At 36.8% G+C, this 23,483-nt stretch overlaps 1 protein-coding gene across 1 annotated transcript in view; it reads right to left on the bottom strand.

Moving 5' to 3' along the window:
- The window catches only part of PTPRD (protein tyrosine phosphatase receptor type D), a 354,698-nt gene that overhangs the window by 52,679 nt on the left and 278,536 nt on the right, over nt 1–23,483 (bottom strand). Inside the window, exons 26-28 of the mRNA XM_058823656.1 lie at nt 21,055–21,096; nt 20,451–20,548; nt 6,760–6,883 (exon numbers count right to left, since the gene is read on the bottom strand). Coding sequence (XP_058679639.1) covers nt 6,760–6,883; nt 20,451–20,548; nt 21,055–21,096 — 264 coding nt within the window. The remainder of the gene's footprint in view (nt 1–6,759; nt 6,884–20,450; nt 20,549–21,054; nt 21,097–23,483) is intronic.

The following is a 23,483-nucleotide window of genomic DNA, read 5'->3' as shown; positions in this document are numbered from 1 at the left end:
GATGAAGTTGTACTACTGTTTTAAATCAATGTCTGGTGTTTTGAACAATGCCAGAGCAAAAACCACAGGCTCATTGTGCATGTGTGAACAAAACAGTGAGAAAAATCTAATTTATATAAGAGGCATGCATCAGGTTAACTATAAAAGAATGCAGATCAGGCCACTTACTCTCCTCTCTTTTTCATCTCTTTCTCTTTTGCTTTCTTTGTCGCACCACCCCAGCTCTGCACCATCCACATGGGAGGAACAATGTGGAATCTGGGGTGATATTTTTTGTTCTCTCTCTCTCTTGCTTTGTCTGAGCCATACGGAACTTTATTGCAGGAGTGGGGAGATGTGGACATGTGTTGTGGCTTGTTAGCCAGCACCTTTGAGGGGTTAATTTTAGGAGGTGAGAGCTATATTAGTGTACTTGCTAGCCACCACATTTGTGGAAGCAAATTTTAAGAATGTAGAGGCTCGTTAGACAACACTTTTTGACTCTAAACAGTTGTCTGATTGTTGGAGTTAAGGCATGCCTTAAGAACAAAAGCACAGGAGACCTCACTCTTGGTCGGGCTTCTTTGTTCAGCCGGATGAGAGCTTACCATGACAATGTGCCCCCTGCCATGGGCTGTGACAGCAGCCCTGGTTGGCAATGCTGTGCCTGATGCCCCTGAGGACATGTTTGGCCCCCTGGATGCTCCCCCTGTGCTGGGTGCTCCCAAGAACATATTTGTCCATCCCGGCTGCCAGGGCACTGCTGACTCATGTCCAGCTTGCTCCCTCAAGTCCTTTTCTGCTCTCCAGCATCTCATTCTCCAACCGTTTGTACTTCCAAGGTTGCTCCATCCCAGGTGCAGAATCTGGCACTTTGTCTTGTTGAACTTCCTGTGGTTGTTGATTGTTCAGCCCCCTGATTTGTCAAGGCATCTCTGTAGGGCCTCCCTGCCTTCACGGGAGTCCACAGCTTCCTCGATTTTGTATAGTTTACAAACATGGTTAGTATCCCTTCCAGTCCTGCATCCAAGTCATTTATGAAGATGTTGAAGAGCACCAGCCCTAAGGTGGAGCCCTACAGAACCCCACTAATGACAGGTCCCCAGCCTGATGCCATCCCATCCACTGCAACCCCTTGTGCCTGACCTGTGAACCAGTTGCTCACCCATCACATGATGTGTTTATCCATATATATGTCCATGTATGCCGGACATTTTGTCCAAAAACACAGACCATGAGAGAAGGTATTTAAAACTTAGCTGAAATAAAAAAAAAATTACATCAACTGTCACTCCTTAATCACCTTGGCCAATGAGCAGGTGCTAGGTGACAGTAACTAGTGTTTCTGTGGATGTTTTTGTTACATGAAATCTATATAGTTAAGCAGATAATCAAATTGAAATGGTCTAAGCACAAACCTGTACTTTAAGAAGTCACTGAAATATGGAGCAGCACTAAACCAATGAAGCACTCCAGCAGTAAATGTTTGTAAAATGAAGGCTTTTTACAAAGACTGAGGAAAATTCTCAACATATCATCCTAGAAAGATGAAGGAAAAGAAAAGATGGAGGATGAAGAAGGAAAAAGAAGTATCAGGAAAAGAAAACCTATAGATAGCTGGATTGTGAATAGACTGTTAGGAGGACTAGGAGAGTCTGGTGAAGAGGAAAAAGATGAATGATATGGAATCTCAAAGGGAAATGTTGAATTAGAGAGAATTTATAGACAGAAGACAATGCCAGAAAGGGATAGGCAGAAGATGCAGAATTAGGCCTGACAAAAAATTGGATTGTTTAGAGGGCATAAGAGAAGTATTTGAAAGGAAAGGGGAAAAGCGACAAAAGTGAAATGCAAGTATGCAAATGAAGAACTAAAAGTGTAGAAGATCTGCAGGCAAGATGAGGAATTTGGAAAATTGCAGGTGAGAAAAGAAACTTGGAAGGTGACCAGCAGAAAGACATGGAAAAAAGGAGAAGCTCCTTTAGAAAAAAAAAAACAAACCAAAACTCAGCATGAATTTGTTTTGTTTTGGTCTAAGAACTGTCTAGTATTAAGAAGTCCAGAAGGGAAATAAACAGATTGTTCTGTGCAAGTCCTCAGAGGCATAGGTAAGAGCATTGCATCAGGAAACGATCCAAAATGCATGACAGTATGTGCAGATGGCAGTATGTTGCACAATACTACAAAGCAGATATTTAAAACTAACATGATGTCATCATACTGTGATTATTTTACTGTTGTCTGAAACTGGGTTTAGTGATCTATTTAACACAGAGTAACACAGCAGTTAACAGACAAAGCAATCTTTTATTGAATAGAAATATGAATTTATACTCTAAATTATCCACTCAAAGAGATGACAAGTGTCTCTACTAATATGAAAGGAAATGGTATCTGGTTTGATATTTCCTGCAAAACCCAGTTTCAATATGAGTGTTCACATTAAACATGTACCAAAATCTTCGTTAGTCAGTCAAGAACAAAGCCACCAAATGTTTTCTTGGAGTTTTTCCCAATGGAAAGTATGTCAACATAGTCAGGAAAAATTGTTCTGACTAGATTTTAAGGGTATCAAGAATGGCAGCATTTAAGTTATAGCTATTACAGTATCAGTAGGCTCATAAACCTACAGCTTGTCTCAGCATTGTTGTCAAGACATGCACCATGACATCTACCCTATGAAATCTACTTCACAGGGGCCCTAACACCATGAAATCACTTCACCCATCTTTCTGTATCCATATTCTTTATGGGTATTTCTGTATCCATCACCAAAATACTTTTGTTGTTTTTAAGGCACTCCAAACTTGTAGGGTGAGGGGCCATTCAGTTCCTATTGTTAGCAGAAAGTAACATTAATGCAATGTGACAGAGTGCAAATAGTTTGTGCAGGTCATGACTCTTCCATAGTTAGAGTGCTCCAAACAATTTCTAAATCTTACAATGATGGTCTGCATAATCAAAGCCAAATTACTGGCAACTGGCCATCAGACAAATAAGAATATTAGCAGCTTCTTGCCTTTTCTTTCTTGACCATTTGTATTACAGTCAGAGCTTTCTAGTTTTCTGGCAGAATTTTAAAGTCACTAAATTTCCCCCCCCCCAAAAAAATTACCGTGCTGAAATAGGTATTTTTTTTCTTTTAATAACTAGCCTTATACAAATACATCCACATACAAAAGACTTTTAGTCATTAATATCTCCTAAAAGAATCGGCAAGGCATTTTAAAATGCAGAATGTTTATCCATTCCCTCCCCAACCCCTGAATTTTTATTTATTTCTTAGAGGTTGAGGATCACAGATCTCGCTGTTTTAACTCAATCTGTTAGTCTTTTGATCAGTAAATTCTCCCTTAAATCCATTTGGATGCATATAATAAAATTCACTACATTCTAACATTCTGTCATTATACTTTAAAATTCCAAGTGTCCATCTCAGAAACAGCCAAAGACAGCACAACATGAGCTGATTTCAAGACTTCAATCAGATTTCAAGAACATGGGAACAAAATTTTGCAAAGTAAAATTTTCTTTTCAGGAGGAAAACCAAATTACCACATCCAACCTAGGTTTTCTCTCTGAAGAGAAATCTAATGTAATAAAAATTTAAACAGTGATAACAAAAACATTTCTGTGAAATGAGTAATTATGTTGTGGAACTCCATACTGTATGTAATTAGAGAGGTCAGGAACTTAGCGGGGATTCAAAACAAGGTTTTAACATGAGTTATGAAGGGTGTCAAAATAAATACTTTGAAAGTGTTAGTAAGCCTCGTGTTTCAGGGCTAATGCAATTTTTAACAATTTGATATTATCAATAGTTGGAAAGAATTAATTTCAAATCTGTGCTAATTGCTTCTCAAGACTTTCTAGTAATCACTCTGAACAGGCTACAGAGTTCTGCTACGGCACAAAACTGGCCTTGTGTCTCATTCTGAAGCACCAATTACAATATTCCTTATTCCTGCAACAGTGTTAAGATGCTAAATGTTCATCAGTGTAGGATTACAGTTTGGCAGATGCTTAGTCTTTACTTCATATATACTTGCTCTTAACAGCAAGCAACTGTCTAGGAGTAAAATGGAGCTGCTCTCATTAGAAAGGCACAGCTGCTATTCAAACCTCACTAATAATATAAGTTTTCTTGTGACCATCAAAGACATGCAGATGAGGCCTATATGGAGGCATGTACATGTATATGTACGTGCATATATGTACCAAATATTCTCCAAATAGTTGTAACAAAATATACTGTAGCCCAAATTCAGGTCCTGATTAAGTTCTATAGTAACATAGATAAAGGAGAAGTCATTTTTAAGTAATATTCCAAATACTGATTTCCCTGGTAACATGAAAAGAAACACCGGTATCAACTGAATAATGTGCTGGCCAGACTGTGTATTTTCATATCTGAAATATCTACTTAAAACCTGAAAGACAAGTACTTTTTACTAAATGCTAAAACCAATTTATTAAACTTTTGAAGGTACATACACAAAATTTCATCTACCCAATCATGAAAAATCCCAGGAATAAGAATTTTAAGAGGATAATGATATATTAAATTATTTCCGTTTTCAAGACTAAATATCATCTTATAAAAAGGCATTTAATATTTGATTTATTCATCACATGCTTTTTTCAGCATAATCTAAAGACTTGGAAAAAAATTAAAATAATGAAAATCACCAAATGGATGAATATTCCATTTGTGGTCTTACATGCAACACTAATATTACAAATGGTTATAATACTTTTATCTCTGAAGACTCAGTGACTATGGAAGATTTAGAAATTTTAGCCACATTGTGGTATTTCTTACTTAAAAAAGGGAAACAAACATTACAGTTTAACTATATTTTTGTCCCTGCTCCTTAAAATACTCAATCCTTTCCAGGTACAATGTAAATATTTTTTCTGCATTTTTACTATCACTTATGTAAAAACATAGTCCAATGAACTGTGTAATTTTATACTTTCAATTACTTTCGCTAACATTTTCTGCTTTGCCTCTTAAATTTTTTTCTCATTCTCTGAATATATTGTTTTTTTTTTTTAAAGGGAACCAAATTTCAGGGAAATATGGCAGTCCAGTTGTCTAATATATAAATTAGCAAATAAATTTGATTGCATTTGGTTTCCTTTTTCTCTCCTTCTCTCCTCCTTTACACAACTCTTTTTCCAAGCAAAATCCCTGGAAAAAGAGTCTTCTTTTTGCCAGTTAGACAAAAAGTTATCTCCCAGTTAAGCATTTTGTTCTGAAGAATACCATTCGGAAACCCTGCCCAGCTGCTGTTCCTGACCTATCCAGACCATGTACTTTGACCTCTTGTCTGGACCAGAGAGACAGGAAAGGATATATTTATTGAGTTACATCACATATAGTGCTAATTAGAATAGCCTCTCTTTAGTGTTGACACAGGTAGGGCCAGGTTTCTACACAGCCATATTCTTTTACAAGGTAATATGAAAAATTGTATGCTGCCAAAAAAAAAAATCTTGTCAGAACTGCTATATGAACCTCAAAGGTGGAAAAATATAAGCAGATTATCATATGCAAATTCTTCAAGGTAATCATTAAAATTTGCTAATACATTTGAGAAGCTCTTATCTGTATTATCAAAGCCTATGATATGCAGCTGCAATGAGCGAGGAAAGATCTAAACTTCAGTCAGTGGGATTGCCTTTTTCTTTACCAAGAAGTTAATATTAAACTGGATTACACCTATAAATCCAGTATCTTCAGGTCTGGAGTAGCTAAAGATAAGCAGGTGTTTATAACCATAAATTAAAATTCTTGCAGTTTAACTTGTACCATGTTATGACTGAAATAACTATGACCTTGAATACAGATCCCTCTATCTTATGTATCGTATGCAAGTCCTGTTGGAGCTAACTAAAGACAACTCTTACCTTCATTTAAATTGTGTCATTTAAATATATAATTTTTTTTTTATTACAGCCATCATTAATACCTGACTGTCAACAACATAGAATAAACTGAAAATCTGTCTTCAACCTAGGAAGTAAGTTAATAGTAAGGCAGAATTGGATAAAAAGAAAAAGAATCCTCTGAGTCAAAACCAGTGTGTCCTGATGCTTGGTAAAACAGACACAAAACCTAGGACTGGCTACCTGTAACAGTTTGCTTGAGAGATAACACTTTAAAGTGCTTATGATTTTGGGGAGCTTTGTAGCAAAGAAAGATATAACGAAAAGCTCTCACTAAATCACACTGCTAATGTTTAGTCAGTGAGATACTCTCAAAAATGCCTGCAAGTGGGCATTTGTTTAAAAACTCTAGTTCGATATTTAAATTGGAAATTAAAATTAAAGTTCTAAGAGAGAGTTTTTAAAATTTCCCCAGAGAACATGAGGTTGAACTGATTTTTTTCCCCACATTAAGGTTTTGCAAGTAAAATTCAATGAGCAGATATCTTGATAATTTCACTGATCAACAAATGCCTCAATTCAAATATGTTTGTTTACTGCTACGTTTGCTTTGTAGTGTTAGTATAAGTAAGCAGCAATATTAATTTACTTCAGATAACTCACTGGCATATGCACAGGGACCTAATGCACTCAGTTTTACACGTGAATGTACTTTTTAGTGCAAGTTCATAACACGTTGCTGACAAGCATCAGAAGAGGATTGTCATTACAGGAATTTGCTGGAAGTGCTTTAATTAACACTTTTTATATAACTACATAAAGATATTGATTGGTAAAATCATTCTAGATCTTAAGATATGAATAATTTAATTTTAATGGTCTTCTTACCTTCTATTGCTGAGAGTAGAACACGAGAATGGTCATATGCAATTACATTCGCATATCTATTCTTTGGTTTGTTTACTTCCAGGTTAGAGTGTTCCCATGTGAACTGCTGGCCAGGATCAATAGACTTCAAAAGACAAAGAGAAAAAAAGGAAAGGAAACTTTCAGCTAGGGACTACATAATTGTTTTATTTATGGTAATTAGAAACTAAAATCCCATAGTTTGCACTGGAAATAATTTCCTTTTGAAAGAAAATTATTACTTCAGTACACACTGTAACATATTAGATCATATTACATTAACCATTTTGTGTTTATGCATCTGAAATTTCCATGAGGAATTTAACCACAAGCTTTTAAAATCCAGGGCTTTTTCTTCAGAGAAAACAAGCTATCCGCCCTTTTATCTTTTTACTCATTTCAGAAAGTGAGGGGCTCTCGATTAACAGAAAATGAATAAATATCATAAATCTCAAAAACACGGGGATGAAGGGGAATAAATATTTTGCCTTTATTAGTAAGAACATGTGTTCAAAAATTTCCCTGTCCTGTTTACTAAATGAACTCCAAAGGTTCCTGAAAAAGCTTTTCAGAAGAAAAAAAATGTTTCTTTTCTTTCATTTTGATGCCAGACCAACCCATGGCACTAGTGTTGCTCAGGAAACTAGCTGCGTTTCATCCATGGACCAAACATAAAGAAACTTGTTTTTCATTTCCTTTAATCATAAATAAGTAAGCAATTCAGGCATATTTAAAATTTTAATGATATCTTATTCATAAACATAACTAATCTTATTCATAAACAAAACTACATGTTTCCAGATTTGCTGTTTATTTTCTGTTCCAGGGTGGATTACAGAAGCATTCAGCACACTCCTTCATCCTTCACCACTAGGGAAACTTCAGGCTCTAGTATTTTTACCTCTATGGTTGAATGATCTACGCAGCAAAATGAATGTAAAATAGGTAACAGATGGTACCTGTTTATGCTCACTATGGTAGTGGCTGTATGAAAGGTCATCTAATTCTGAGAAGTCATGAATAATCACCTATTGTTTTACCTTCCCTTTCCATAACATTAGAGACCTCAAAATTGTTTCATCAATATGAATACACAACTATGGCTTGAGGTTTATGCCCTTTGTTTAATCCTGATAAGAACTGGCAGCTCCCAATGACAGCTAGTGGTAAACAATGAAAAAAAAACCCGAAAAATATGACACAGATAAGCCAAGGTGGGGCAGTTCACCAACACCATGCTCATTTTCCACGAGTAGACCAGCAACATGGCACAAGTCGGGAGATCCGTACAGTCTGTACTGCCACTACAGCATCAAGCCAACAGCTCTGATGACTCTTCCCAGGGTATGACCTGCAATCTGTTCGAGTAGGTATCACCTGACAATGAGCATGTGTGAAATTAGTTAATGCAATTTTACCAGGACTTATCCCTTAGACTGATAATTTGGCCAGTCTGAAAATTGCTTCATTCTCATGCATCTTTTCATATTTTATATAATTTATTTATTCAATATTTTGAAAATGAATTTGCTTCTTTATCGAGATTATTGAAAAAAAAATTTGCCTGTCTGCCTGATAGAGAAGCATTTGTTTTTGGGAAAACAAATATCTCAGAAAAACAAGTGCTTTATCCTATTAACCAATACCATAGGCTAAATTAACTTTTATAACAAAAAAAATATAAAGTCCTGCATAACCTAGCTGTGGAGAGTAGAGGAGTAAGATGGCTCAGGTTCTGGCTCACCCTTTACCTACAGCAACTGAGACAGAGTGCTTGGCAAATCTTCCCTCACAAGGAGATGAACTGGAATCATTTAGAGGAATGAGGAAGAAATTAAATGCTTGGGATCATGATGAAGGCCATGAAAATTGTACTTATGCTTTGGATATGATTCATTTGAATTCACAAAATTCACAGAATGACTAAGTTGGAAGAGACCTTAAAGATCAATAAGTGCAACCCATGCCCTATCTAAACCATGGCACTGAGTGCCACATCCAGTCTTTTCTTTAACATCCAGAGATGGTGACTCCACCACCTCCCTGGCAGGCTATTCCAGAACTTTATCATACTTTCCATAAAAAACTTTTTCCTAATATCCAAGTTATATTTCCCTTGGTGCAGATTGAGACTGTGTCCTCTGGTTCTATCAGTTGTTCCCTGGAGAAAGAGACCAACCCCCCCTGACTGCAGCCACCTTTCAGGGGGTTGCAGAGAGTGATAAGGGCACCTCTGAGTCTCCTTTTCTCCAGAATAAACACCCCCAGCTCCCTCAGCCGTTCCTCACAGGGTTTGTGTTCCCAGCCCCTCTCCAGCCTCGTTGCCTCCTCTGGATGCGCTCAAGCGTCTCAAGGTCCTTCCCAAACTGAGGGCCCAGAGCTGGACACAGCACTCGAGGTGTGGCCTCACCAGTGCTGAGTACAGGGGAGAATGACCTCCCTGCTCCTGCTGGCCACACTGTCCCTGACACAGGCCAGGATGCCTTTGGCCTTCTTGGCCCCCGGGCACACTGCTGGCTCATGTCCAGTCGGCTGTCACCAGTGCCCCCAGGTCCCTTTCCAGCCACACCGTCCCCAGCCTGGAACACTGCAGGGGGTTATTGTGGCCAAAATGCAGGACTCAGCACTTGGATTTATTAATCTCCATCCCATTGGACTCTGCCCATCCATCCAACCATTCCAGGTCTCTGTGCAGAGCTCTCCTACCCTCCAACAGATCAACACATGTCCCCAACTTAGTGTCATCTGCAAACTTACTAATGAAGGACTCAATCCCCTCATCCATGTCAATGAAGATATTGACCAGAGCTGGCCCAGCACAGACCCCTGAGGACACCACTGCTGACTGGCCCCAGCTGGATGTGGCACCGTTCACCTCCACCCTCTGGGCCCGGCCACCCAGCCAGTTCTGAACCCAGCACAGAGTGCTCCTGTCCAAGCCAGGGGCTGCCAGCTTTTCCAGGAGTGTGCTGTGGGGGACAGTGCCCAAAGGCCCTGCTGAAGTCCAAACAGAGAACATCCACAGCCTGTCCTGCATCCACCAGGTGAGTCACTTGGTCACAAAAAGGGACCAGGTTGGTCAAACACAACCTTCCCCTGCTAAACCCATGCTGGCTGGGTCTGATACCCTGCCCACCCTGGAAGTGCTGTGTGATGACAATCAATATAAACTGTTCTGTGACTTTACCTGGTACTGAGGTCAGGCTGACTGGCCTATAATTGCCAGGGTCCTCCTTCCTACCCTTTGTGTGATGGGTGTCACACTGACCAGCTTCCCGTTATCTGGAACCTCACCAGTGAGCCAGGACTGCTGGCAAATGATGGAAAGTGGCTTCACAAGCTCATCTGCCAGCTCCCTCATCATCCTGGGACGGATCCCACCTGGTCCCAGGGATTTATGAATATCTAAGCATCTCAGCAGTTTTCTGAGTGCCTGCTCTTGGATAATGAGGGGAGCATTCTACTCCCTGATATCACTGAGCAACCCAAGAGGACAGTTGTCCTGAAAGTCTTCTCACTAAAAACCGAGACAAAGAAGACGTCAAGTACCTCTGCCTTATCCTCATCTGCAGTAACAAAGCTCCCTTCTGCATCTACTAAAAAACAAAGATTAGTCTTACTCTTCCTTTTACAATCAATATATTTGCAAAAAGAGTTTTTATTATCCTTGCAGACCAAAGCTGCCCTTTTAAGTTCAAACTGAGCTTTAGCCTCCCTAATTATTTTCTACATACTCTAGCAGCCCTCTTAAATACTACCCGAGAAACCTGACTCTCCTTCCGAAGATAATACACCCTTTTTTTATTCCTGAGCTCCAGCAGAACCTCCTTGCCCACCCAGGCTGGATGTTTGCCTCATTGACTCCTCTTTCAGCACACAGGGACAGTCTGTTCCTGTGCCCTCAAGATCTCCATTTTGAAGCATGCCCACCCTTCCTGAACTTCTTTATTTTTAAGGACTACTTCCCAAGGAACTCTCTGAATAAGTCTTCTGAATAGGCCAAAGTCTGCCCTCTGAAAATATAATGAAAAATCTTATTAATTTTCTTCTTGACTTCACCAAATACTGAGAATTTTGTAATTTCATGATCACTGTGCCCCAAGCAGCCTCCAACCACCACATCTCCCACCAACCAATCTCTATTGGCAGATAACAAATCTAACATAGACCCTCCCCTGGTGGGGTCACCCACAAATGTTGAGTTCCCAACAAATGTCCAGCAAGTTGAAATCACCAACAAGAACTAGGGCTGATGATCCAGAAACATTCTCTAGCTGTTTATAGAATGAATAGCTGTTTATAGAATTAATTTATAGAATGAATTCTTCCTGGCTGGGTGGACCACACCAGACTGCCAGTAGGATGTCAGCCTTATTGGCCGTCCCCCTAATTGTATCACTATATGTGATATATGAATTGTATCACTATATGTGTTACTAACAGTTAAAAAGACACTCTTAAATGCAGCTCTGAAAGAATCTATTTTTTAAGGTTCTACACAGTTTTTGACACCAAACTCTTTGGGTTCACTATCTTAGAAATTTGAGTGACTATGATCAACATATTTTAAAATGTCAGTAGTATTAGGAGCTTATTAAATTAGCGTCTAAATAGACTAAGAGGTTTGCAAAACCGGTGATGGATTTTTTTGGAGCCATATTATATTTCGTTTGCCTATAAAGGGACAGTGAATTATGCCCCAACAGTATTTTTCCACATGCAAGGGTAGACATCACTTCTGTGCTGAGCTTAAGTATACACATAGCGATGCTATCCAAGAGTAGCACTTCACCCTTCTCCAACAAAAATATTACTTTTTCTGACTACAAAGTAAAATTCTTAGTCATCAATAAAGCAAATGGTACAATTTGCTCTCTAATTTCACTCAGTGAAATTTTTATTCCTTTTTCTTACAATTTAGTTTCATTCTAGTAATGTTTTGCCATGCTCTGAGAAGGATAGCTGGTGGAATTCTGAAGCGGATATGCACTGTGTAATTTAAAAACATAAGTCTTTTATCTTTACTTCTAAGTCCTATTTATTTCATCAAAGGTACAGAGGAAGAATTTGGAGTGCATTTCCATCAGCACTGGGAAGAGTAGAGTTATATATATATACATATACACACACTATATTTAAGACATAATATACCTCTTTATCAGCAGGCCAACAATTCACTTAACATCTTATGACTTGAAAAGTAATAAAATGTACATAATGACTTCTCTCAGCACAAATCTTCCCTCTTTTCCTTTTTGAGTTAATGGAGGTGAATAAGAAAACTTACGCAGGTTATTTACAGGTCAAGTTTTGAGAACTTTGGAAAATAATTTTTATGGATTTATTTCAGAATTCTGGTAGTAATTTAGAAGATACACATAGTACAGAAGATGCTAACTATATATTCATGCATTAACTTTTAAAATTAAATTGGTAACTTGACCAGGAATAATGCACGTCTATAGTGTCCCTGACTACCCAGACAGTATTTTTTGAGAGACATAAATGGAAACATGCTATCTAAACCACAGCTCACTGCCTTAGAATGAATCATACTACTCTGCATTGTTCTAGCAACATAACTGAAGCAGACCATCTGTCTTGTCTTTTAGGTTTTTACCTACACTGCCAAAATATCCTGGAAATTACTTCACAATGTAAGATGTCAAGTACACTTTCTCTTCGCATAAGAAAACTAGAAAATAACTGAATAAACTGTCTGTCTAACATGCTACTATTTTTGAGTGAGGACTGAAGGACTTCGGCTTTAAATCATAACAACCAAAACAGGATGTAACAAATAATGATAAAAAATGCTTACAAACAGAAATTTTAAACTGCACTTTTGCATATACAAAGATGATTTTGCATATACATTGAAAACGATGGTCTGAGACTCTTATCTATTATGAGAAATAGCTTCAGCTCTCTATTATACCTATTTTTCATGTGAACTTACAGAAAGAAAACTTTAAATTTAAAGCTTAGATTCAACTGTTCAGCATTCAGTATAATTCTTCCACTTTTCACTCCCTAATGTTTAAGCATTCTTAAGCTACTGTTCGATATCAAGAAAAGATATTGTGCAATGTATGGCCAGATGGTGTAGTTTAATGATTAATATTTAGGTCTACATGCAGACATAGTTAACATAAATTATCAGAAACAGGCAAATGGATTGAACTTTAATCTTTCCTATTTTCCTCACCAATCTGAACCACTTTGTGGCCATACCATCCTATCATAAAGCACCATTTTGTCAAAAGAAAGTTAATCTGTATTTCCTCAGACTTAATAGCCATACTCTCAACAAAGAGTTGAGTGGTATTGGCAGACACGTTTCAGAAGTGTGAAAGACCAATAACTCATGAATAACAAGTCTGTGCTAACAGTTTTAATGACTGCTTTAATGGTTTAATGGATAGCACTTTAATAGGATTTCTAGTATTTTCATTCTGAAAGCTTGCCTTCAATAAAGCTGTCATTAATAAAGAAGTGGATTTCTTCACAGCATAACTGTGTAGTATGAGTGCTTTGTGCAAAATAAATAAAAATATTTGTAATACTGTTACTTTCCTCTCATGCTTTGACAAATCTTTCATCTAGTGTGCTCTAAATGACTGGCTACTTAAACAAATGTGATCAGTTAGTGGGAAAAAACTGGAGCAATATTTACTATCACAATGCACCATCCATAAAATAGTTCATTGACTAATAATCATGGTAACCAAAATGTTCTGGTGGTAACCAAACCAGAAGAATTTCAAACAATCCTCCTCTGCTAATAGGTGTACCTGCTCGCTCACTGTGCAGTTTTCCTTTACACCACTTAAACAAGAGGCAAATGTTCCCTGATGTGTCTTCCAGGACTAGATCCTGGTTCAGCACTAAGGAAGGAAGGAGTATGACAAAATGTCAGCCCTCCTGCTGTGAGCTGATATGTGCCTGCCTGCTCTGGAACACTGCCCCTCCAAGGGTCACTACGGCAGCAAATTAGAAGCCAGCAGTTTTAGGTTCCTGCTGAATGTGGGGATGGATATATACTGCACAGCTGTCACAAGCAAGGGGAAGGAGGCATGCCTGTAAAGCATTTTCAAGCACTGTAGCTGCACTGTTGGTGGCTTGAATTAAATCACCAATGATGACTGCTTCACAGAGAAACCTAGGACTGGGAAGGCAAAGTAGAATGGATAAGAAAAACTGGAGAGCTTGTCAATGCAAACAGACTCAGAACAACTGGTGAAGGTACACAGCTACACAGAGAAATGAACAGTTTGACCCTCTTTTACCATTGCCAGCAACTGTGAGGAGAATTTCAGATAGCTGATGCATCTATAATAGAATGCTATTGTATTATGCAGGAGACTTACTAATAGAATCAGATTTACATACTGCATTACCAAAATGTGAATGCTAGATGCACGAACATTAATTCATGGCAATTCATCAACTGGAATTATGTTTTTTTAATTAAGACAGAGACTTCCCCATTGCACTGCAAAGGGTATAATTTTCAAGAATATGGGAGGAAACCTCCACACATGGCTAAGACTTCTTTTGAACTCGAATATGAGTTTGCATCCAGGTCTTAAAAACAGTTAAAAATGCAGATGATTAATTTTCTGTTAACTCTCAAAGGGAAGAGACCTAACTGTTCAAGACTAGCAAGATATACAAAAAGCTTTTTTTGCAAAAGCTTTTAAAATTTTCCCTCATGAAAAAAACCCATATTTTCTCCACTGTATCAAGCTAATATTCCTATGACTAAATGAAATTATGCAAAACCTGATTCCAGTGGAATCAAACAAGCTATATAAGCTTACAACTAAAGAAAATTTAAAGAGGAAAATAAGCATTATTTGAAAACACCCTTGAAGGAGATTCTTTGTTTCAAAAAGCTATAAAATCCCTAGTTTTTAAAAATTAATCATTTTGGTTTGTATTTCTTTACCATCAGTTTTAAAATAACCAACCTGCAATTTAAAAACATTTGACCATGATATCATAATGCATACAACACCAGTTTTAATGGAATTAATTTTGTATTGAAAATTGGGGATTACAGTCAACTTCAGGCGGAAAATAAGTATCAGGACGAGATGAATACCTGAATAATGAAAAAACTTGCTTTGTTTAAATATTTTTGTGGTTAAAGCTTCCTGCTGGTTTGTTACACATAGTGTATGAAATGCATCAGGTCTTATAAACTAAACTTTGTAATTGTCTCACATGAGACACTACGCTACTTTAAATTTTAAACAAACTTTTCATCATGTTTTTAAAGCACTGTCCACATCTTTTTATCTAGAATGACCTAGTTAGTTTGTCCTCAAATAATTTTTCTTGCTTCAAGAACACTGGTTTTCTCTTTCTAGACATATCACTGCTATTTTGGGCAAAATAAAACTGATATTTATCACAGTAGAGAATCATTAAATCATTAGTGTTGGAAAAGATCTCCAAGATTATTGAGTCCAACCTTTGCCTAACCACCAGCAATCCAACCACAGCACTAAATGTCACACCCAGTTGTTCCTTGAACACTGGAGTCACGGTGAATCCACCACCTCCCTCTGATCCAATGCTTTCAGTAAAAAGTTCCTGCTGGTGTCCAAGCTGAGCCTCCCCTGGCAGAGCTGGAGGCCATGTCCTCCTCTACTGTCCCTTGTAGCTGGGAGAAGAGGCCAAACCCCACCTGGCTATACCCTCCTCTCAGGCAGGTATCTGACTAACTAAACTGTGAAATTCCTTGGCAAAAAATCATTCGGCATCAGACCAAAACACTGCATCCTAATATGTAACACCACCCTTCTTTTATTTGGTTCATTATATAAGCATAAACAAATGCCGTTATCCCAATGAAGCACTCACAGCACAAAGGAAGGAGATACTACTCCACTCTAAATCTCGACTAGCAGGATTTCAAATTCCTGCACTATGTCTTTAAAGTTCTTTACCATAACTATGCTGCTGGCTCAGACACTGCCCTAGGTGGAACTAAGCACCAAACAACCTAGGTGAATGCAAGTGTATGTGCTATTAATAAGACAACTTTTCATCGTTCACTGACTACACTAATTGTTTCTCAATACATTGAGCACATCCTATGAAAGTAAAGTTAGAAAATCCCAATGAATGATGTTTGTAATATTAGAAAGAGAAAACCATTATAAGGAAAAAGAACAAAACTATAATTTTTCTGGAAAAAGAATTGATTTTTCCACATGAGTCACTTTTACCTACAATGATATAACAATTAAGTGCAGCTGTTTCTTTGATAGAGATTCATTCAGTGGATAATTTGTTCTTCCTGGACTTCTAAAATGTATTATATTGATAATAAGTTTTATATGTGGTTCTACTGTACAATATTTACTTGTTTTAGTACCCAATGTTTATGTTATGGCAGCTTGATATACAAAAAAGAGAAATGTAACTTATTCAGTAAACTGTGTTCCCATCACAAATTTAACCAACTGATTCTGAAAAGCTACAATAAAAAAAGTCAAAAGTTTTCCAATATTCAGTTTTAAAGCAAAAGACTGGCTGCAATTTACAGAAAGAAACCTGATGAGTGAAAACATTAAATTATATACAACTTCTCGTAACATTTGTTAACCAGTGCATATATACACATTCACAGTAAATCATGCAGTGTCTGATAGTGTAAATTATGTGTTGTAGTGACAGATTCTCATGCAAATATAGTATGAATCTGAATCCACTTCCTTAAGGGTGCAAAGTTCTATGTATAAACCTCAGAAAAGAAATCTTATATTTTTACAAGTCTCAGAAATCTGAGGAGAAATATATTGGAGGAATATATTTTCTGTTCTGCCTTACAGGAGGAAATTACCTTACAAATACATCATAAAATAGGCAGAACATTACTGGTTTTATTCAGTTTATCTCAATGACCAATTTTATTTTTAAATTCTGAAGTCTAAGATAAGAAGGAGATACAATATAAAGGTCAGTATCTTATAAACACAGATTTTTGCTCAGCAGCTGTCAAGTCCATATGGACCCTTACATTACATAAAAATACCAATGAAATTGCCAAAGTCAGCAAAAGCTTCCCAATAATCAGCTGGGGTCAATCCTGCCTTTAAATTAGAGAACAGAAAATAACTGTGACATTAATGGTATGATATTTGATATTAACAGAGTAAATCAACATTTTTTCTGGCTTGGGGATTGCGAGCTAACAAAAAATTAATGAAGGACTATGAAAAATTTATTTTGAAGCAGAAATGAACATCTTTGAGGAGTCATAGCACTATCATGTGTTAACACTACAGAACCACTTTATGTAACACATGAATTGTAAGTTTATTTGAATCTTGCCACAGTAATAATCCTTGAGACTTGGCCCCTAGAAGATGGTATTCAAGGTAAATTTGTGAGAGAAGTACAGTGGAAGAAATTTCTATTGTTCTGCTGAGATGCTGTAAGAGCTGGGATAGATGCCCTCAAGAAGGCACTATGGAATAGCTTCTGAAACTTTTAGCAGTAGGAACTTGACCAGTTGATGGCACTGAGCCTCAGAAAATATATAACTAGAGGCTGTTCTACACTGGAGAATACACTGTTTTCAACAGACAGGGAGGTTTGTCCTTCTGAGAAGAAAGTGGAAAAGAAAGAAGTGGAAAGGAAAGAAGTTATATTCTTCCAAACTTGTATTGACATTTGATCAGAAATTCTGATCAAAAGTAAGTGGATGGAACATGAGCAAGGATGGAAGGGGAACAAGTAATCAGCTATTTCTTAGAAAATTAAAAGATGTGTTGTGTGGTGAAACCAGTAATTCTTTTGAGGTGGCAACTGAAGTAGGTTGTGCTAAAAAAAGAATTTAAACATCCTTTTGAAATGGAGCTAACTTCCTGATAAAAGGAAGAGAAGTCAGAGTGTATCAGAAAACCACCAAGATATATACTTTATAGTATCACAAAGTTATCACTTACTACAGTAAGTGATACATGCAATCAATGCATCTTTGAAGAATTCCATCTATGCAATGCAAATAATTACATAAAAAGTAAAATAAAACAATTGACTGCCAATGAGGAAAGGGCATTATTTTAAAAAAACAACACCAAAATCATCAGTGGTAATTGATTAAAACTCTTTGCTTCCCTAAACAAATTAAAATTTGCTTCCCTAAATTAATTAAAATTAGGAGGATTTTGCTGGTATCAATAAAGGTCAGTAGTTTTGTGCTGCATGTTACACCTTGAACTTTTGAATATGAGAAGTATCTCTTTTTCCTTCTGTCTCACCAGCTCTAGTGCTATCTGAAGTGATAATGACTGAACTGTTACCATCTGTACCTCTTTCTGCTTTGCAATCAGATTTAAAAAGATTGTTTAAGGGATATTAGTGAGAACTGCTGCTGAAGTAGAAGGTCCCAATCCCTGACCACAAATATACCCACCACTTCCAGTTGCTGGCACTAGAGCTTAAGCAGACATGTGGTGAGCTAGTTCAGGGAACTGATCCAATTGAAAGCAGCAAAGAAAAATAAAACAATTAGTTTTCAGCTGAATCTATTTCCTGAGATAATCCTTGAACAGCTGCACATCTGCTGGTGCCAGGACTGGCACAAGAGAGACAACAGGAATGCACAGCCAAGACACGGAGATGACTTACAGTGATCATCAAACTGCAGCTTTAGTCCACTGCCTAGCCTGGACCATGAACCCAAACAGCAGTGCTTTTCACTAATTCTATTTCAAAATGGATGCATCTCAGACTAGATGGAAATGAATCTGTATCTCTAAAGCTGTAATTTCAAAGATAAATGTTGAACCTTCTTGGGCAGAGCAATATGAATGAAGCTTGATGTTGACCCACAGTTGCCCATATCCTAATCTTGAATGTCTGAACATTCTGCTCCAGATGGCATGTTTTGTAAAGATTTTTTTAAAAAAAGGAGGAAAATATCCCAAATAAATGATGGAAAGAAAGAATGTGAAAGTTTTCCTGCTTACGTAGACTAGAGAAACTTCTGCAGGGTCAGAAGATATTAAGAAATAAATAATGTAATTAATTTTTCAATATTGACTATAAATTATTAAAATACATCTCACAATGATTTTAATTACTTAAGTAAGAAAGAGATAATACAAAACACCAAAATTTTCAATTTCTAATGCAGCATAAGAAAACCATGTCATGTCCCCTCCACGTTCAAGATGTAGTACAGCTGGATTGTTTATTTGTATAGAAATGATACTATATTATATGACTTGTAAAGGGTTTGGGATTTTCTGCACTGAAAAAAACAATTAATTTGCCCATGGTACAACAAAAAATGGTTCTAAAATTTATCTTTTATTATGGTCTGATTGTTTATATGCTACAATCTTCATACTTAAGAACATAGGGTTTACACATAGAAAAATGAGAAGATTCTCCCACATGTTTTGTGTGACACAATCCTAAGTTGTTCTTCAACAAATTTATTTCCAGGAATTGTTGAAACTGTGTTTTCTTTTTAATTTCTAATTAGATTATTTCTTAAAGAGGTCTTAAGAACTTTCTGAATATTATATTCAATTAAAAAATAAGGAATTGTAGTTCTTCATCACAGTACTTAGTATTAATTTTTAACATCTTCTGTCAAGACTTTTAAAATACAATGGAAATATATAGGGCTTCCATGTACCCTGCAGTAACATGTTACTATGAAACTAAAATGTGAATGTCATCTTGAGTGTTTTTTATAGCTCTGCCAGTGTCCATACAAACCTTCAAATGCAACTAATGTGCAGTCCCTAAAAAATAAGAGCAACTCAGGCTTTTACTCCACCATGCTGAAAAAGTGTTGAAGGATTTTAAGCAAGGATTAGTGACACAACAGACCATAAAGAAAGTACTGCGTTGGTGATCCCTTTTGGGGATGTTAATCCTATATGATCACCTATAGCTGATCTATAGAAGCACTTCTTACTGATGGTTCAGTGTATACTTGATTTAGGTATTTTTGACATGGACAATATTTTGGCAATAAAGTAATAGCTATAATTTACCAGTTTAATGGATGGCTCCCTATGTCCCTTTCACCACAAATTACTGACCTGAGAGGCTGTTACCTTCCACTATAGCAATACCTATATACTCTGTGGGTTACTGACAAGGTGGCTGGTAAATGATTACTGTCTTCCTGTTACATTCTTTCATGCTCTTCTAGACCATTACTCCCAATTTATCAAAGTGGTATTGTTGACAGGAGGAAAATACAATGTCCTGAAACTGCTACAGTAGAAGAGACAACAAGCACTCACCAACCCTTTTATCTCATGTAAAAAAATAAAAGCAGTGGACTGAACCTTCTTTGGAGCTTTTGCTCTATGTGTCCTGTCAACATTATACATAATCTAAGGATCTTTAAACTGCAGGAAAGGAAACTGTCTGTATATTAAAACAAGTCTATGCTGTATCATTCACACATTATTTCAAGTATGTGTCCATGGAATCTGACATGTATTCTTATAAAAAAAAGTACAGGATTTTATGCACAAAGGATCCACCCCACCACTGTAGCCATTTTACACCATTTTTTTTGTCATGGTTTTAATATCATACAAACCTGGTACCATATCAGAGAGAAGTCTTGGGAAACAGCAAGCATGACACTTATATTTGAATGGTAAAGAAGTGGGGAAAATTACCTCATATTCCTGTGAGAACTTCAAATTGTCATTTGCTTTCAATCTTTCAATGTGATCTGCAAGTTCCAAGATAGGTATTGGGGGATGACTGGCCATACCTGTTGAACAAGAAAGAAGAACAAAATTTAACGTAAACTACAGTGATGACATTGCTCTAAAATTTAGAAAATGCAGTAGTTAGAATGTCTATAAATGTGTAAATAGTAAAGATGTAATATGTGAGAGAAGCAGGCAAATAGTTTGGTTACTCAAAGCAGGACATGCTCTGCATAGATGAGCTCTGAAGCCAAATTAAAAAAAGTCACCAAACGTATTCCCAAAGCTAACATTCCTAGTGTAGAGGAAAGAGCTACTGTCATATGAGTCAATGAGTTTAGCTAGGCATGGAAAAATGAAACAGTTAGACCTGATGTTGACCTCTGCTTTGAGTAATGACTCCTAATGTCATTTTAAACCCTTCTACTGCAATGCATGAAATGAAAACTCTATTGAATTAGATGAGGAAATGTGAACTGAGAAACAGACACTGAAAGAGCCCTAAAGGGGAAACAACAGTGTTTTGACAGAAAACAAAGTGACTTATGCATAATCAAGAAAAACAAACTTGAATAATGAAGGTTACCAAGGTAACCAGAGACACCTGATCCTGCAAAAGAAATGGTAAAGAAAAAAAAAGAAACCTAAACCAACATAAAACTTTCAAAATAAAGGATAAAATAATGAAATGGAAATATTGAAGATTAATAATAATAATAATACTAATAATAATGCATCAAGGTATAGAAGACTGTGTACTCTAAATTAGAAATACTTAGGTAATTTACAGAATTCTGAGGTGACTGACATGCAGCTGTGAATGACTAGAACAACATGCATCACTTTTTTAAGACAACAGTCACTGAAGACAACATTGGACATAAGACAATTAGATCTTCAAAAATGTTTTCACTAGTAGCAGATTGTAGAGGCAGGGGTTGTACAGTTTGGCTGGACTCACATGCTGACTGCACTAGTACCTTAATATAAGCTTAATCTGAAATCCCATTTATCAACCCCTAAAAGTACCTACAATCTACTTCAGGTGTAAACATCTTTGTCCACTGATGAAGATATTAGGTGAAAAAGAAGAAGAGCTTGGAATTGGAGGTACAGATGGGTGTGTAAGGGGGTACAGGGACAGCAAGGCAAAAAAACCCCAAAACAAACAAAAAAGAAAAACCAAAAAACCCAAAAAGACAGAAAAGATGTGGGGTCAACTAGAACAATCTGCCAGCTTAAAATTTGATAGGCAAAATTTTGTGAACATATTTCTTTCAAGCTATCAGTCTTCATGAGCTTTCTCCAAAATGCTTACATTCTTTTCTTCATACTTTAGACTATCACACCTAAAATGAAAGTGAGGTTTCAATAGCTTAGGGAAGAGATCAGAGCTGGCAAGAAAAAGTTAAGCTAGTGAACCCCAGGATCTCTTGAAATTACAAAGGGAAAACACTGATGACTCAAGGGGGCTCAAGCTGGAAGGCATGTTGCACAATGCAGTTTGCTTTGTCACCGTGACCTTCAAGAGCATGCCTAAGACAGTTGACTAGCATTTTCTTTAAACATAGCTGAAAATGACCATGTGGCTACAACACAGTCACACTACAGTATGTGCTTTAATTCTTTAAATTCTTCTAATTTTGTTTTTAATTCCTGTTTTCTTTTGGATTCTTTGACATTTCGAGCATCATAACAGACTCCAAAATAATGTCCAGCAGCACTGGCCCTAATTCTTCTGACCCTATTAGGGAATCTTCATAGCACATCTGTGATGGTAAGCCATTAAACAAAGCAGAATATTCAGATCAGTGGGGAGATGCCTCAAAATTTTCAATTTAAAAAATTAATCTCTAAGTACTAATTTATTTGCTGCAGCTCTGCTTCTCTCCCATTTTCTTACAAATTTTACTTAGAGCTTGGCTACTCTCGAAATGCGATCAGTCATCTAATAATTAGACGGATTGATCCAGATCAAGCACCCCTATGGAAAATATGTGGGTGAAAAGGCACAGGAGAACTCTAGATTGATCCAGAAATGGAGGTGGACTGATGTACATCTAAAACATTGCTTGAACAGAGAAAATAATAGAGACAAAGATGTTTAGACCTTTTCGAGCGAATCGTGGGAGAGAGTTATTATCATATAAGGACTGAGTGGTAGTTTGGCTAGAGAGGGAGGACACAGAGCCAATCAGGGAGGCGTAGGGGACTGAATTACTGCTCAAAGCTGTAAAAAGTAAAAGCCAATCGGAAATGGGAAACAAATTAGTAACAGCAGTAGACCATCATAATCAATCATCTTGTACATACAGGCACTTCAGACATGCACAAAACAGCGTCTGGCAACTCAACTAAGATATTTAAAGGTGCAGTTACCCTACTGTAAATATAAAGGTCATAAAACCAGTGAGTATGAGACTCACTCATCACACAATGAACCTGACTGAATCACCAGCATCATGAACACAAATCATAATAATTAACTTACTGTGAAGGAATATTTTTCTAAAGATGCTGAACACCCATTCTTTTTTCAATTGTTTTTATTTAGACACTTCTCTTTGTGACACTTGACATTTCCAAGGGGAGATTTCACTATAAACACTTTGTGTAAATAAGAAATTTGAAGGTAAGTTTCTCTAAGGCAAAAAGAGGAACTACTTACAATTTCAGAAACTGACAAATTTTAACTGCATTTAAACCCTTCCTCTACATCTCATTTTCAGCAATTACACTTTGAATTACTTTCCTCAAATAATATTTGGCAGTTAACTTATGAAGTAATTGCATTTGTTCTATTTTCATACTTTAAATACATAAAATGGGCTCTACTGATATGATAGAAGTAATTATTTTTAAAAGAACTGGTGGAGGGCTTTTGTTATGCAATCAGTCTGTGAATCATAACAGAACATGCTATGAATAAACATCCTAAGATGTCATCACACCTCATGCAAAAGCATGAGGTTTCAATTGAGCAGGTGTAGAACTTGA

Source organism: Ammospiza caudacuta, chromosome Z (genome assembly GCF_027887145.1).
Source record: "Ammospiza caudacuta isolate bAmmCau1 chromosome Z, bAmmCau1.pri, whole genome shotgun sequence".
NCBI classification, from domain to species: domain Eukaryota; kingdom Metazoa; phylum Chordata; class Aves; order Passeriformes; family Passerellidae; genus Ammospiza; species Ammospiza caudacuta.
This window is presented reverse-complemented; position numbering and strand designations above follow the sequence as displayed.